Genomic DNA, 16,621 nt, shown 5'->3' on the forward strand with positions numbered 1-16,621 from the left:
TGGTGTGTGGACATTATTTTTCAGGGTGGTGGGGGTGTATGGGGAAGGGAAGAAAATAGGAATTGAAATTAATAAAGGGGAGACATTTTTTCAATTTTATTTCTAGTTGAAGTTCTGGTTAAATCTGAAATGAACTACATGCTGCCATCTAAGACCTCAGTCACATTTAGCTGAGGAATCTAGACATGCTCTGAAATGTTAGCACACAATTAGTGATTGTTTCTGTCTTCAAAAATATAGGCATTAGACTGGTGGCAACTTTTTATAAACCTGTATTTTCAAATAGGAGGCTAACTTCGGATAATAATGAGGGCTAAAAGTCTTGTCCTATTAACTTATTAAGTTAACCTGAAATTCCCCAAGGAAAACAATTTGCTTATAATAAGAGGATTAGGCTAGATGACCTTTAGATGTCCTTCCAACTTTAAGTCCTATGATTCTTTGATTCTATTAGCATATCATAAAAGATAACAGCATCCAATAAGGACGGCCTCTTTTAGTAAACGGAAGCTTGTCAAGAATTCAAATGAGAGTGACTTGGAATCCTAGTTCTTTTATTTACTAGCTGAAGGACCAAGGGCAAGTCACTTAACCTTTGACTGGAGTTTTCTCATCCATAAATTTAGGAAAATAAAGCTTCTATTGCTTACCCCACAGGTTAATGTTATCAGGATCAAATGAAATAATGTACTAAAGCTCTTTGGCTTCTATCAGTGTAAGTTGTGGTTAATTCAAATAAATCAGCAAGCATTCAGCATCTCTCAATGCATTGTGCCAGGCTCTGGGGATTCAAAGACCAAAATAATAATAATAATATTCCCTGCCCTCAAGGAACTTCCTTTCTATTATGGGATAGAAACATGGGTAGCTATAGGATAGTGTCAGGAATTCCAGAGTTAAAATCCAAATCCAGACATTAACTAATGTGTGAGCTTAGGCAAGTCACTTAACCTCTGCCTCAGTTTCCTTCATCTATAAAATGAGGATAATATAGTATCTACCTCACAAGTTATTTTCAGGATAAAATGAGATAACATTTATGAATCACTTTGCACACCTGAAGGCTCTGCTTAAATGCTAGCTCTAAGTATTCTTAATATGAACATAGTTAAGTATGGCATGAGTAACTGAGAAAGGAGAGAGTATTAAAGTCTAAAAGAATCAAAGAAGACTTCCAGAGGAGAGAGCACCTTAGTTAAGCCTTGAAAAGATTCTAAGGGGTGAAGATGAGGAAACTATGCATTCTAGGCATGAAGGATGGCTTATGCAAATGCATGAGAGTGGATGGAATGCTGTTTGGTGAATGGCAATTAATGCAGTTTGACTGGAAAATAATTGAAGAAGAGTAGTACGAAATCAGACCAGAGATGTATGTGGAAGACAAGAGTCTACCAGGCTTTAAATGTAAGACGACAGAATTTATATAGGCATTAAGAGAGTTTTTTGTTTGTTTTGTTTGGCAAGGGAGTAGTATAAATAAATAAATAAATATATATATATATATATATATATATATATATATATATCAATATCAGACCTCTGCCTTAGGCCAACTATAACACATCCATACTGTTTCAGACATGCTGAGTTTGAGTTGATATGAGCCATTCAATTCAAGATCTCCAAAAAGCTAATGATGTGTGACCACAAATCAGAAGAGAGATGAGGGCTGGATATCTATCTGGGCATGGAACAGATCTGTGCATCCTCTCCCAACAGATGATCATTGAACTTATGGAAGTTATTGAAATGAGCAGTAAGATTATATAGAGCCGAAAGAGAAGAGTCCAGAACAAAGTCTTCCAGGTTCTTTGCTGAGAGGAAGAGGAGAAGAAATGGATATGGAGTGTGAGGAGAAAGGAAAAGTTCTGAAATAGCCTCTATGGAGAGCATGCTAGAGAATTAACCATAAAAGACTAAAAGGTGTCAAATCAGAAACACGTGAGCAAGCATTTGTTTCATACTCTCTGTGTGCAAAGGGCTGGTTGGGAATACAAATACAAGTAGAAATAAAGACAGTTTGAAGACATGAGTGACGTGGGAGTCCTCCTTAAATCAAGGTTGTGGGAAGAGCTAGTCGATCCGAGGGAGAAGCTAAATGGAGAGAAGGTGCTTCCAGTACATGAATCCAAGCCTACAGAGCAGAGATGGCCAACTGGAGATTAAATAATAAAATTTCCCATGAACCCAAACAACAGAGATGCATGACTTCCTCTATTAGCAAGTGGAGAAAGCAGATAGCAGGACTCAGGCAGTTTCAGAATTTAGTATAGTTTAAATAAATAAAGAGGAATAAGGAAAGGAGTTTGAAGTGACACCGCAATATCGGGAACAAGACCTCAAAGGAAGGGAAGTCATTGCAGAGCAAGGATGTGGCATGAAAGAACGAAAAGGAGCTGGAGCTGGAGCTGGAGATCATGGAGGGGGCAAAAAAGTGGTTTTAGGAGAATTAAGGAAGAAGCAGAGAGGGAGGCATATAAGGTTGCTCTTGGAGAAAGTAATGTTGGAGTTTGGAATCATGGCGATAGAACAGTTATTGACGATGTTTAGACAAAGGGTACAATCATTCCTTACAGGTGACTGAGGAGGAATAAAGATCGAAGCCATTGCAGTTTGTTGCTCAGTCATTTTAATAGTGTCTGACTTTGTGATTCTATTTGAGGTTTTCCTCAAATACTCAGTCACTACAGTGGTTTGCCTTTTTTTCTTCTCCAGCTCATTTTACATATGAGGAAACTGAGACAAACAATGTTAAGTGACTTGTCCAGAGTCATACAGCTGTTAAATGTCTTGGGCCAGATTTGAACTTTGTGACTCCAGGCCAGGCATTCTGTCCACTGTGCCACCAAGTTGCCCATAGCAGTTTAGGAGGCTGAAAACGGTGATGTCATGGTGTTCAAGTTGCATTAGTGAAACAATGGATATTTTAAAGTATTGAAGAACTTAATTTTTTCAATAGCAGTTGGGTTCCATATCTGGAATAATACACAAAGGTCATGTTGTCTAAATCAAAAGTCAAGAATTTAGGTACATTTATGATATGATCCATTTGCATAGATGCCTAAGTTAAGGGCTTTCTTAAATTATTTTATAGCAGGCCCAGAGATGGAAGGTCCTAGGTTCAAATTTGACCTCAGACACTTTCTAGCTATGTTACCTGGGCCAGTCACTTAAACCCCCATTGCCTAGCCTTTACCACTCTTCTGCTTTGGAACCAATACACAGTATTGATTTCAAGACAGAAGCTAAGGATTTAAAATTTTTTATTTTAAAGCATGTTCTTGTTTTTGTTTTTCTATTATTAGGGGAAGAGTTTTAGTTAATGGGATGTAGAGGGGCTACATTTTTCGTTAATGTAGGAATGATTTTCTTGCATTGATAAATTACCCTGGAATATTTCTTTTATCTCAAAATCTATGAAATACAAGAAGTTGGGGAAAGGAGGTGGGTGGTACAAATTAAGGCAGGGTATGTGGCAGTAACCAGCACAAATTTCTCAGGATCATACTGGAGAATAAAATAAATCTGTGTTCATTTGAATTTTTCCTGGGGGTATTATGAGCTATTTGTTCTTGTGTACATGGCATCAGAAAAAACTTCCTTCTAAATTAACATCAATTAATAAACAATGATTTTCCAGTGATGCTTTATGTCTGCAAGTTATGAACTACTTGAATCTCCAAAGACTTGAAAATTAGGGTCTCCTGAAAGATAATGGAGAGGCACATGATAGCATGAGTAGGCTGCAACACATCACCCATGACAAATTGTATGAAAGAGGTAATATAGATAATACCATCAGAGAGATCTGTATATAGAAAATAGGTGGGCAGGTCATATAATGAGAGCATGGAATAATATAAATAAAGGAGGGCAGTAGGGGCACAGAGAGGGAGGAGAGAGAGAGAGAGAGAGAGAGAGAGAGAGAGAGAGAGAGAGAGAGAGAAATGATGATGATGATGATGATGATGATGATGATGATGATGATGATGATGATGATGATGATGGGGGCAGGGATAGATAGGACTGGAGAGATATGATAGATTATAGATAAAGCATGTATTAAGTGCTATTTACCAGACAGAGTTCAAATCCAGCCTCAGACACTTCCTAGCTGTGTGACCCTAGGGAAGTCACTTAACCTCTTAATCCCTGACAAAAGGATCCAATGGGTCCACTGAAGAAAGAAATGGCAAACCATTGGAGTATCCTTGCCAAGAGCACCCCATAGGTGGTTATGGTCTATGGGATCACATCAGAGACAGTTAAGGAACCACCACAACAAAGTGTTAAATGTTGGGTATACAAATACAAGAAAAACAATAGTCCCAACCTCTAAGGAGCTTGTTTTCTAATGGAAAAGAAAACACATAAAGAGACCTGGAAAATAGAGGGAAAGAGGCGGTATCCAAGGGGCAGGGTAGAACAGTCCAGAGAATCAAGAAAGGAACTAAGAGAGAAGTGAGCATGGATGGTCAGGGCTCTTCAAGAAACAGTGCTTCCAGGTAGGAACTCGTCAATCAAAGGAGGCACTGCAGGAGCACTGTTAGCAAGAAGGTTTACCTACATCAAAATCACAGATCCACTTAAGTATTCAAACAACTCTATTCTGAACTTTCATATAACGAACGCCACTCATGGAGTGTAATATATATATATTAACATATGTATATTCCAGTATATGTTTTCCACACTAGATTTCTAGAAAGAGGACAAGGAAGGAATAGAAGTCCTTTGAGGGAATGTTCTCAAACGTGCTTTTGTTCGTTAAGCTGATGACCATCACATTAAGAAACAGGTTTTTTTAAGTTATAAAAAATAAAGGGCACGAGGAAAGAAAATTAGATTCAATTAAAATATATTCAAGCTTCTTATTATGCTGCCTACACTCACCCCCACTTCCCTCCCATCCATCCAAAAATAAAGAAATAAAAATAAAAACTATAATCCTTGCTCACCAAGCTTTATCCCAAAGATTCCTGGGCCCTTGATTGCTTGTGTGTATGTGTGTGTGTGTGTGTGTGTGTGTGTGTGTGTGTGTGTTCGCACGCCTGTCAATCAGTGTTTCTTAGTGCATGAAAAGTATTGGAGCAGCAGGGAGCTAATCTGATTGCCAACCTAAAGAGTTCCTTTTATAATACTACTGCCTATTACAGGTTCAATGGTGAAGAAGTGAGGGAATGTTCAGGGGTTATTTTAATTAATTAACAGCAGGGCAGAAGTCAAATCCATTTCCTTTGAGTGAAAAGGTTATCAAAAGGCTATTATATGCTACAGTTTGGGGCAGTTTGTTTTATGTCAAAGTAATTTGGTCTAGGATCTTGATTTTTATTTGCCCCCACAATTCCTGCATCTTCAGTTTCTGACTTTACAATTTGATTTTTCTCTCTAGGGAAGGAGCTTTTTTGTGTGTCATAGACCCCTTTGTCAATCTAGTAAAGCCTATGGACCCCTATTCAGAATAATGTATTATTACTACATTCATAATTAAGGGAAATGTTAACTGTCAATTAGAAGCTAGTGAAAATAAAGATGTAATTTTTATATAAATTCATTTTTGTTTTTATTATTGATAATATTCATTTGTATCAATATCAATATTGATAATAATCATTTGTTTTTGCCAGTGTCCAATGCTTCCTGTCACCATTTGGAATTTTCTTGGCAAAGATGCTGGAGTACTTTGTCATTTCCTTCTCCAGCTCATTTTACAGATGAGGAAACAAGTATACAGGATTAAATGATTTGCCCAAGATTATAGAGTTAGAAGTGTCTGAGGTTAGATTTGAACTCAAGAAGATGCCTCTTCCTGACTTCAGGCCTGGCATTTTATCTACTGAACCTCCTAATTGCCCCTGAACAAGTTCCTGGGCTCTCTTAAATCTATCCCTAGATCCTTTGCTGAGCTGGAATCTCTAGTTAAAGATCTCTTGCTTAAACAACAAATGCTCTCCCAAGTCCTCTGAGAAACAATTGTTATTTATTTCTTTTTTTCTAAACCTTTATTTTTCATCTTAAAATCAATACTGGGTAGTGATTCCAAGACAGAAGAGCGGTAAGGGGTAGGCAATGGAGGTTAAATGACTTGCCAAGGGTCACACAGCTAGGAAATGTCTGAGGCCAAATATGAACCCAAGACTTCCTATCTCTAGTCCTGACTCTCACTTCATTAAGCCACCTTGCTCTCCTCCTGATTGTTATTTATTTCTGACCAAGATATATCAGATTGAAATTTTATATTCCAAGGTGTGATATGGTCACTATTATATTAAACTTCTTCAAAAAGTTATCTTAAGATATTTTTAATCACACTTCTTAAAATGTCAAAAATCACATCAAATCATGACATTTCGTGACAATCAAATCAAAAATCACACCAAATCATGACATTTCATGACAAATTGTGACACCAAATCATGACAATTGTGACATTCAAAGTGACATTATAGAGAGCACCTATTTCCACCCCTCAATTTACAGCTGAAAAGAATTAAGGCTTAGAAAAGTTAATGAAATTGCTCATGGTCATGCTAGTGGTATTAGGTAGCAGAACATGGATTCTGATCCAGGTTTCTGGACTCTGAGTTCCATGCACCTTATCATTATACTTTGTTGACCCAGATAATAACTCAGAATCCAAATGACCTAAAAAGAACGTGTAATCTAGCCCTCTGCTTCCAGATGGCAACACAGACAGTTAAATAGCTCTCTCATCTTGAAAGAAGAATTTTCATATATCATTCACTTCAGTGATTATTCAACCCTCAACATAGGAAGTTCTTCCTCAGGGCTAACCTGAAATCCATCCAATTAAACGAGCTCCTTTTCTCTTAATTTATCTTTATTAGGGATAATGATTAGCTAGTCACTACCTTCCAATTTTAAGATTGTGAAGTTTGATTTTTAAAAACACATATGGGGGCTCAGTAGTAGAGAGCCATGCCTACAAATGGGAGGTCTTGAATTCTAATCTAACCCCAGGTTCTTCCTAGCAGTGTGAACCTGGTCAAGTCACTTAACTCCCATTGCCTAGCCCTTACTGTTCTTCTGTCTTGGAACTCATACACAATACTGATTCTAAGATAGAAGTTATAGGGTTTTTTTTTTAATGATACAGGTTCTCATTTCCTACCCTTTGTTCCCATTAGCTTGAGCTTTCAGAACTTCCCTTTTTATGGATTCTTATTGATTCTTCCTCTGCCCAAGAACAGGGTTGAGCTACATGATGACCAAGATCTCTGACAGCTTGTATGTCTTAAGGTCAAAGATTCCATCTCAAAGATTCCATAACTGTGAGTGAATCTAGCAATTTGGAACTGACCTCGCTCAGATGGAAAAAGGGAAAGACCCTAAGTCCTGCCAGCAATAAGATTTAAAGGAAGCACAAGATTTGAGATTTGCTTGGAATTAAATTCATATCTTATTTGTACTCCCAAAAATGTATTATAATTTTTTTTCCGTCTCCATCTAACTATGTCCTCTGGTCTATGCCTTCACCTCATTGGGCTTTTCAAACTTGGTGTAAACTAAGGAAAGAGTGTATCTTCTCTTTCTTAATGATCTGGACATCTGGGGGTGTTAGTGGAGAGAAGGGAGCTCAGGGCTGAGAGCCTACAGAAGGGCCTCTATCTTGCTGAAAAGTTTTGAGAATCACCGTTCTAACACACTCGAGTGTATTTTCATAATCTTCTGCCCTGTTTCTATAATCAGCTTCCACATTACCTTACCCAGCAGTTCTGATCTTACATTCCTCGAGAATTTAAGATCATGTGAGACCGGGAATAGACTTGTAAAGCACAGGAAAAAGGAAATTCTGGGGCATTCTTCTCTGAAAAGGGTGTGATTCAGTGGAATTTGGCTTCCAGAATAGAGGGGAACAAAAGAGTAAAGTTCCTGAGGATCCCAATATTACTCACCTGCCAGTCCTGCACCTTGGCACCACTTAACAGTCTAAAGGGGAGAACATCTCTTCCTGGGAGCCAGGAATCACTCAAAGAGCCCTAAGTTACTCTAATGGTTCTAGGGAAACTGACAGGTCTGGGTGGTTGATTCAGTCACTCTCCTGGTATAGGAATGATTGCCTTCAGCCCAGAGATAACAAGAACATGTTTGAAGGTAACTTCTATTCAAACTTCTGTTAAATAGGTTTTTAGGTTTTCACAAGGTTTTAGCAGTTGTAAACAGCAGTTAGTTAGTTAGTTTTCTGCATATTTGGTCATATTACGTTTCTTTTTTCTGGTGCTAGATGACTACTTCATACTCCAGTCTAGAAAAAAAGGGAAACAGAAGCTTTCAGTGAGCTAGCTTGACTTCAATTCCTTGTAAAATTTAGAAAATATTTTTTAAAGTATTGTTGATTGCCTCAAAAAGGTCCAGCTTCCTTTAGAAACTGTTGGAGTCAGCTGTAGATCAAAGCATACTATCTTTCATATTAGTTTATTTACAGTTTTATTTGGGGGGGTGAGTTTCATATGAGTATTCTCTTATAGTAATACTAATGTGGAAGTATTTTGTTGCAAGATAATACATGTATAATCCAAATCAAATTATTTCCTGCCTCTGAGAGGGAGGAGGGAAAGGAGGGAGACAATATGGATTTTTGTAATTTCAGAAAACATACATGGAAATTTGTTATTTGGTGTAATTGGGAAAATAAAATATCTTTGGATATTTTAATAATAAAGATAAAATCCTTACCTTCTTTCTTAGACTCAATACTAAGTATCAGTTCCAAGACAGGACATAGGGGACAAACATTTGGTATTAAGTGATTTGCCCTTTGGTCACACAGCTAGGAAATATCTGAGGTGAAATTCAAACCCAGGTCCTCCTGACTCCAGGTTTGGTGCTCTATCTTCTTACTACCTTTCTGCCTCTATTTGATGTGATTCTTAAGGAAAAGATATGCTGTAAACAACTGAACAAGTAGATAGCTTTAGAAGTGGTTGAGTGGCCAAAATCCAACTAATCAATCATTTATCAAAAACCTCTGAGTAGACATTAACAGTTCCATGAAAACTTGAAAGTTTCCAGTAGCATCTCCCAGGGGTCCATGTTTGACCTTGTTTCATTCAATATTATTATCATTAAATTTCCCTGACTATTAAAAAAGGGGGGATCTGATATGGTATATATTTGTGGAAAAAATTAACCATGAATTATTCAAACATTAAACTGTCAGTCAAAATGAGAAATGGACAACAGAAATACCAATGCCAACTATTAACAATTTTAATCCAGGTTTCTACAATATAAGCTAATTGCCACAATAAGGAAACCAGAAGGATCCAGAAAGCACCTTAGCAAATATCTGAAATACTTGCCAAACAGCAAGCAATGGTTGCCAAAAGCAACACCAGGTTAAATTATAAACCCATTTGTAAAAATCCAGTGGAGAATTATTGGCAATTATGAGTACTCTTGTCTCATAAAGCAGAAAAGGGCAATGGAGGATAAAATGAGTTTAAAGAAAGTTTGGCAAGATGTTCCACTAAGCAAGTCATCCTGAGACATTCAAAATGGTATTCTAAAATGGAAATGGAAGAAAAAAATACAAAAAAAATTTAGAAAATATATTTTTTTAAAAACAACATAAGCTATTTTCTCTATCAAGTATGGTGGGTACTACCATACTTTTACCCTAACATCACAGTCACAGATGTGCTAATAAAGCAGATGGAAATAGTACTAAACAGAATAAAAAAAGAAAAGGAATGGACAAAGTATTACAAAAAAGGAAATCCACATTAGAAGTGAAACTATTTTCAGGAATCATGAGAATAATATAGAAGGAATCTGAAAAGGGAATGTATCAAAAACATGGGGCGGGGGAGAAATCTCAAGCCTTATTAAGCCTGAAAAAAAGTAATGGAGAGACATCAATTTTAAAAACCCATATGCTTATTCTTTGATCTGTAAGAGTCACTATGAAAGTCATCTATCAGTGAATCAAGGACATCCTTTATGAAGATGTTACAATAAAACAATAAGACTTTTTCAAGAGATATTCAACAATGGACTTTGGCTTTATCATTATACAATTGACTGAAAGATGTAAAGAATATAAGATCCCATTGTGTATATTATTTGTTGATTGTGAAAAAAAGCATTTGTTTCAATAGAACAAAACTCTTAACACTGATAAGACTCTTTTACAAGATGCCTCTCTAGTCCATAAGTGAAGACTCTTCAAATTTCCTTGGAAACTGTAACAATAGAATTAACCCTTTTAAATGGTCCTTGGATAATAAACATCAGGTGAGTCATCAAACAAGGAACTGTATACTACCAAAGGTGTTTTTTTCAGCTCAATAATGTTCCTTGGGACAATTGGAGAATCTACTTTTGAAGATCAATATGATTCCAACTAGTGTCTGATAAACTGATTATATTTTCTCTCTCCCTGGTCTCAGGACAAGAAGTTTTTACCATCACTGCAATTAATGCATAATTATGTCATTCTGAAATCTGATTCTCTAAACTTCTTTCTCCACAATGGCCCAACAGATCACCACTTCAGACCTATCTTCTGATTGCCATCTCTCTAGGAACTTCCATCTTAAGGAAAGATCCCTGGACAGCTCCATGTTTTTGATACATTCCCTTTTCAGATTCCTTCTATATTATTCTCATGATTCCTGAAAAGTTTCACTTCTAATATGGATTTCCTTTTTTGTAATACTTTGTCCATTGCTTTTCTTTTTTTTATTCTCTTTAGTACTATTTCCATCTCCTTTATGCCTTCATTCCTCTTTCTACCATATCCTGCATTCTACCCTTCCAATTCCACTCCCACGTTTCATGTTCCTTTTTTATGTTGGCTTCCATCATTAAAAATTTAAATTCCTTTAGGACAGAAATTTCCTTTCTGTCTTATTGTATTTTTATTCCCAGCACTGTGCCTAGCACATAGAAAGCACTGAATAATTTCTTTATTTTTTTTTTAATTAAAAAGCAGCTAGATGGCACAGTGGATAGAATGAAGAGCCTAGAGTCAGGAAGATCTAAGTTCAAATCCAGCTTCAGATACTTACTGTGTGACATTGGGCAAGTTATTTAATGTATCTCAGCCTCAGTTTCCTCATCTGTAAAAATGAGGATAATAATAGAACCTATTTTTCAGGGTTGTTGTGAGGATAAATGAGATAATATACAAAGTGCTATGCAAACCTTTAAAGTACTATATAAATGCTAGCTATTTTTATTATTATTTTACTTTATTATACAGGATATAACATTGCAGTTAACTGTACTATTATAGTGGCAACCATCAAATCCCTGAAAAAACATATTTTTCTTCCTTATGGGGCCCAATGTCTAATCAGAGTATTCATTTTACTATCTAACAGGTTCAAAATCTGACCCACCATCACATTTGCTGGATTTTCATCTCCAATATCTTCAGGCAGCTGGCATTATTAAACACTGAAATGGAATTTTAAAACAGTAGCTTGCTCATCATGTCCCTTATTATCAGCATTGAGGGTCCCATCTCCCAGAACTTTTGATAAATAAGGGATACTAACCTAAAAAGGCTGAAGGCTCACAATTCCAGCAATTTCTTGGATCCAGCTTCCAGGAAGACTCATTTGATAAATATGAATGACTCTTAAATCTAATCCCAATTGACTCTCTTCAACCCTTTCCTATTCCATTTCCCACAAATCATCTGGGGTTCTGCCCCTCTCAGAAGGATCTGTACAATATGGGGAAATTATTTAAGCTTCTCTTATTTAGCAGATTTCTAGACATCTCCTTCCTAGAGTGTGAGAGACTAAGGAATAAAAATATAGAAAGATGCTTCACTTTTAAATGTTACAGAAAAAGGTGAAACTTTTTATACAAGTATGGGACAGATGCTGTACTTTTTAGAAGAGCATGTCATTCTATATTTTAGTTTTTATTTCTTGTACTTAACTATTCCCCCAGAACTTCTTAGGCCAAACTACTCCCTGGCCTCATAATTGTTTTAAAATTGTTTTATTGAAGAAAGTTACACTGGAATTTTTTCTAGACTTTGCCACTAAGGAATTAAAAATGGCAGGAGCAGCAGCAGCTCTTTTATATCAGTTTGACTGATTTGTGGTGAAATGGATGGGGAGTCCTTTGGCTTTCTTGCTGACTGAAGCAAAAAAGACTCAGTTATAAGGAATTGATCTTGGAGGTTTAAGCAGAATTTCCATCAAACTTAAGGGAACTTCTTTCTGCTCTGGCCTTCCTGATTGTTTGGCCATGGTGAATGGAGAGGTAGAAAAGAGTAATCTCTTATTTAAATTCAGCCAAGAATTATCTCTTTTTAAAGTCTTGTTATAAAGAAAGGGCTTTTGTTGTTGTTATTTTCTCAATTTAACGGTCCTAGGAGGTCTCAATATATTCTAAACCTATGCCTGAATCACCAAGATAGATCTGGTCCAGAATAAAGAGGTGTGACTTAGACAACAATTCCTTTGAAAATATCTGTGTCTGAACAGCAAGCTTATATTAGTTGACACCATGATATGACAGTTAAGAAAATAGATGCTGAAGGTAGGAGGTCCTGAATTCAAACCTCATCTCTGGTACTTCCTCAATGTGTGACCCTGAGAAAGTAACTTAACTCTAACTGCCTAGCCCTTACCACTCTTTTCCTCATTCCCTCCTCCAAATACTCCCTTCTCCATCAAAACTTCTGGGATGGGGAGGTGAGGATATGCCAGCTATTGGGAACATACAAGCAAAAGCAAAGAAATAGTGAAAAGTGAGGTATGTATTACCTAGCCCTTACCACCCTTCTGCCTTTGAGTCAATATTGACTCCAAGATGGAAGGTAAGGGTTTAAAAAAAAAGAATGTAGAGGAGGAGATAGGATAGATTGCAATGGAGAAAGGGAGAAAGAAAGGATCAGCATGAAGCTACCCAAGACTTTGAGTGGAAAAATAAGGAGTTTGGTCATTTTTGTGTAGACAATAAAGAGTAGAAGGATTTTGAGTAGAAGAGTGGCACAATTAGATTTACCCTTCCAGAAGATTGGTCAGTCTCTGAATTAACTGTCCACCATACCTGGTCTGCATTTCCTTCTTTCTTCTGCCTTATAAAGCCTGGCTTTTCCTTTATGATGCATCTCAGGTACCATCTTCTGCATAAGGCTTCTCCTGATCCTCCAACTGCTAGTGCCCTCTGTCCCAAACTACTACTGTTGTTCAGTCATTTCAATTGTGGCTGGCCCTTTGTGACCCCATGTGGGGTTTTCTTGACAAAGATACTGGACTGGTTTGCCATTTCTTTCTCCAGTTCATCTTATAGATGAGGAAACTGAGGTTAAGTGACTTGTCCAGAGTCACACATCTTATAAGTGCCTGAGGTCATTTTTGAACCCAGGAAGAAGACTCATCCTGACGCTAGGTCCAATGCTCTAATCCACCTAGAGCTGCCTCAGATTACCTTGTAGTTAACTTTTTGGACAAAATTAAAAATCAAACAGAGTCCTAGGCTTTATTAGTTCTCTTTGCCCATTTTTGCTCAATATTTACACATTAACTATGGCACAAACAAATTACAGGATGTCCAGGATCATACCTGTTTTTAAAACTGAATTTCCATTTGTATTTATCATTAGTTCATCACTGTTTCACATTCTTTTGCTGGGCTAGAATGATTCCATTGCCTCTCTCATCAAATAGCATCTGCAACTTCCTAGACATTAGTAGGCAGCCCTGCAATGAAGGGGTTTCAATCTTCTAAAGCCTCTGAAAATCACATATCCTTTTTTCTGGTTGGAAGCTTTGATGCTCACTCCTGCTTCTTTTAGAAACTGCAGACTGTCATTAAATTAATTTCTATGGTCATGTTTGAAAGGAAAAGCCAAATCAGAGAACCAGGATGCTTGACTAACTTCCCATCCATTGCAATTGCCTGTTTAAGAATACAGTTCAATTCTAGGGAAGCATTCTTCCTGTGATCCAGCTGTCTTCAATCAGGCCTATGGTAAGCCTCAGCCACAAAATTTAAAATCAGAATGAGGAGAGCAGTTACAAATGCTAGATACTTTAACTGATTTTGTAGTCAAGTCAAAAGACCTTAATAAAACCAGACTTCTTCCCTGCGGACCTAACAGTCTAAGAAAGTTGGGTAAAGAATCCATGAGAGAGTAAAGGAAGAAAGAATTATGGTTATGTGCATAAATTAACCTGGTCTTTGCAAGGGCAGGAAAGAACTATCCCTGATGGACTAGGCTTCAATGAAGCTGACTCTGTTTGAATGTCTGTTCCTTTGCAATGATCCCCTTCATTCTTCTCATCCTCTCTCCCTCATACCCTTTCTTCCCCACCTCCTTTCTCTCTTTCTTTAGGACGCTTCAGAGAAAAGGCTTCAATTCTGCACAAGATTGCCAAGAAAAAGTGCCAGGTGGATGATAATGAAAGGCATAATGGGACTGCCAACCATGTGGGTGAGTACAAGAGAACACCCTGCCTTGCATTTCTCAGTACTCTACTGAAATCTTGAACATAGCTTCCAATATGCAACAGTGACTATAATGTCATAACTAAGTCTAGAGAAAAAGTTTGCTTCTGTCTTTGTATGAGCCTGGGGCAGAAAGGTCAAAATGTGTCCAAAATGTCTTCCAGAGAATTTAGAGGATGGGCAAGAAATCCTGGTAGACGTCTGAAATGAGATTTCAATTTTATTCAGCAAGAATTTTCTCTGGCTTCCCCCCATGCCTGAAATGTTCTCCCTCTTCATTTCTACCACCTGGCTCCCCTGGCTTGCTTGCTTTCTTTTCTTTTTTTTCCCTTTCTTTTTTTTTTTGGTCCCAACCAAAATTCCACCTTCTTATGGAAGCCTTTGCCAATCTCCTTTAATTCTTATACTTTCTGTCATTTAATTATTACCATGTATTGTCTACATATCTTGTTTCATAATTTAAAATTTATATTTACACAATTTTGTTTGTAAATTTACAATATTTACAAATTATAAATTTTCCAAATTTACTATATTTTCAAAAATTGTTTGCTTGTCTCCCCCATTAGACTGTGAGCTCTTTGAGGGCAGTCTTTTGACTTTTTGTATCCCTAGTCCTTAGCCCAGTGCCTGGAGCATAGTAGGTGCTTAATAACTATTTAGCCCCTGCCTTCAAGGAGTTTCTGCTGAAGGGAAACAGCATGTATAAAGAAAGATTAATACAAAATATTTACAAAGTAAATATAAACTAATGGTGGGGATGCATTAAGCTGAAGTTTCTAACCAGAGACCATGATATTTCAGGATAGTTTTCCTCCAGTGGAGATGAAGTAACAAAGTTGCTGGGGGGAGAGGGGGCTCACAGCCAGGTAGCTTAGTGGATTAAGAGCCAGACCTAGAAACAGGTGGTCCTGGGGGTTCACATCTGGCCTCAGACACTTCCCAGCTGTGTGACCCTGGACAAGTCACTTAACTCCCATGGCCCAGCCCTTACTCTTCTTCTGCCTTAGAATTAATAGATAGCATCAACTCTAAAAGGGAAGATAAGGATTTTCTAAAAAAGAGGGGACCCTTTCTGGAAGGCTTGATGAGGGTCTAGCACTTCAACTGATGCCATTGCCTAGAGCAAATTCATTGAGTAACAAAGTACCAGCTTACAACAATATGACACACTGTCCCTGCTTATCCCCACTCCTTTCTGATGAATTCAGCGATATCACCACACATCTATTTCAGGCTCCCTTAGCTGTGCATCGTGTGGTAACCAGATCATGACATCCCAGCTTTTTATTTTAACTGGGAACGTAATGTTCCTATTCTTAAAACTGTACGGCTTATATAGCTCTCTAATTCTAAATTTAAACTAAATTTAATGTGATCTCCATTTGTTTTTATAAACTATCCTGTTACTCGGCAAACTAAAATTGTCTAGAAACAAAATGTGATACTTCTGCACTCTGGGTATTGTATATTTATTAGGGGAGTTATAGTCTTAATGACTGTATTAGTTTCTCCTTCAGGTCAAATCTTTGTTCACCCCCCATGGATCAGCCTAGTGTTAATTGTTAAGTAAATGCCTATGTTGGCATATACCCATAGTCAAAATAGTTCAACCTTACTAAATTTCCCAGAGGGGGGAAAAAAGCTATTTAAATAAACGTGGCTTTTTCACTGTGTCACTGGCCACTAGTTTTCACCTTCTATTGAAATCCACGCACAACAGTGGCAGCATGGAAATAGGGAAGATGTATTCGACTAATGGTTAAAAGACCTGGAGCATCTTTTTGCCTCCCAGCATCATGCTGCATTTGCAAAAGAGACTATTAGTGCATGGAGTCTTAGAAGTAGTACTGCTCTGTATGGAGGAATAACGTAAATAAAATTCAAGGTCACAGAATTGTAATACTTCAAAAATGGATTTTGCTCATTTCCAGGCACCCTTGAGCACTGGAGCAAATGTCATTGGCCATTAGGAAGCAACTTATGGCCCACTGGATTCAAAGTAAATAACGTGTTTCCCATCCAAGGTGGGGTTTTCCATTCTCCTATAGACTATGTCTCTATCTATATCTATTACTTACACAAAATCACCCCTTTGCCTTGATTGGAATTAAAAGTCATACTTAATTGATAGAGACAAACTAATTTTGTAGATAGAGACAAACTACAAGGGATTGAGAAG

At 37.2% G+C, this 16,621-nt stretch overlaps 1 protein-coding gene across 6 annotated transcripts in view; it reads left to right on the forward strand.

Moving 5' to 3' along the window:
• SLC24A2 (solute carrier family 24 member 2) overlaps positions 1-16,621 on the forward strand; it is a 341,425-nt gene that overhangs the window by 239,915 nt on the left and 84,889 nt on the right. For all 6 annotated transcript variants that reach the window (XM_056806669.1, XM_056806671.1, XM_007498057.3 and 3 more), the window contains one exon: positions 14,327-14,425. In XM_056806669.1, the coding sequence (XP_056662647.1) occupies positions 14,327-14,425 (99 nt within the window). The remainder of the gene's footprint in view (positions 1-14,326; positions 14,426-16,621) is intronic.

The sequence above is a fragment of the Monodelphis domestica genome, chromosome 7 (genome assembly GCF_027887165.1).
Source record: "Monodelphis domestica isolate mMonDom1 chromosome 7, mMonDom1.pri, whole genome shotgun sequence".
NCBI classification, from domain to species: Eukaryota; Metazoa; Chordata; class Mammalia; order Didelphimorphia; family Didelphidae; genus Monodelphis; species Monodelphis domestica.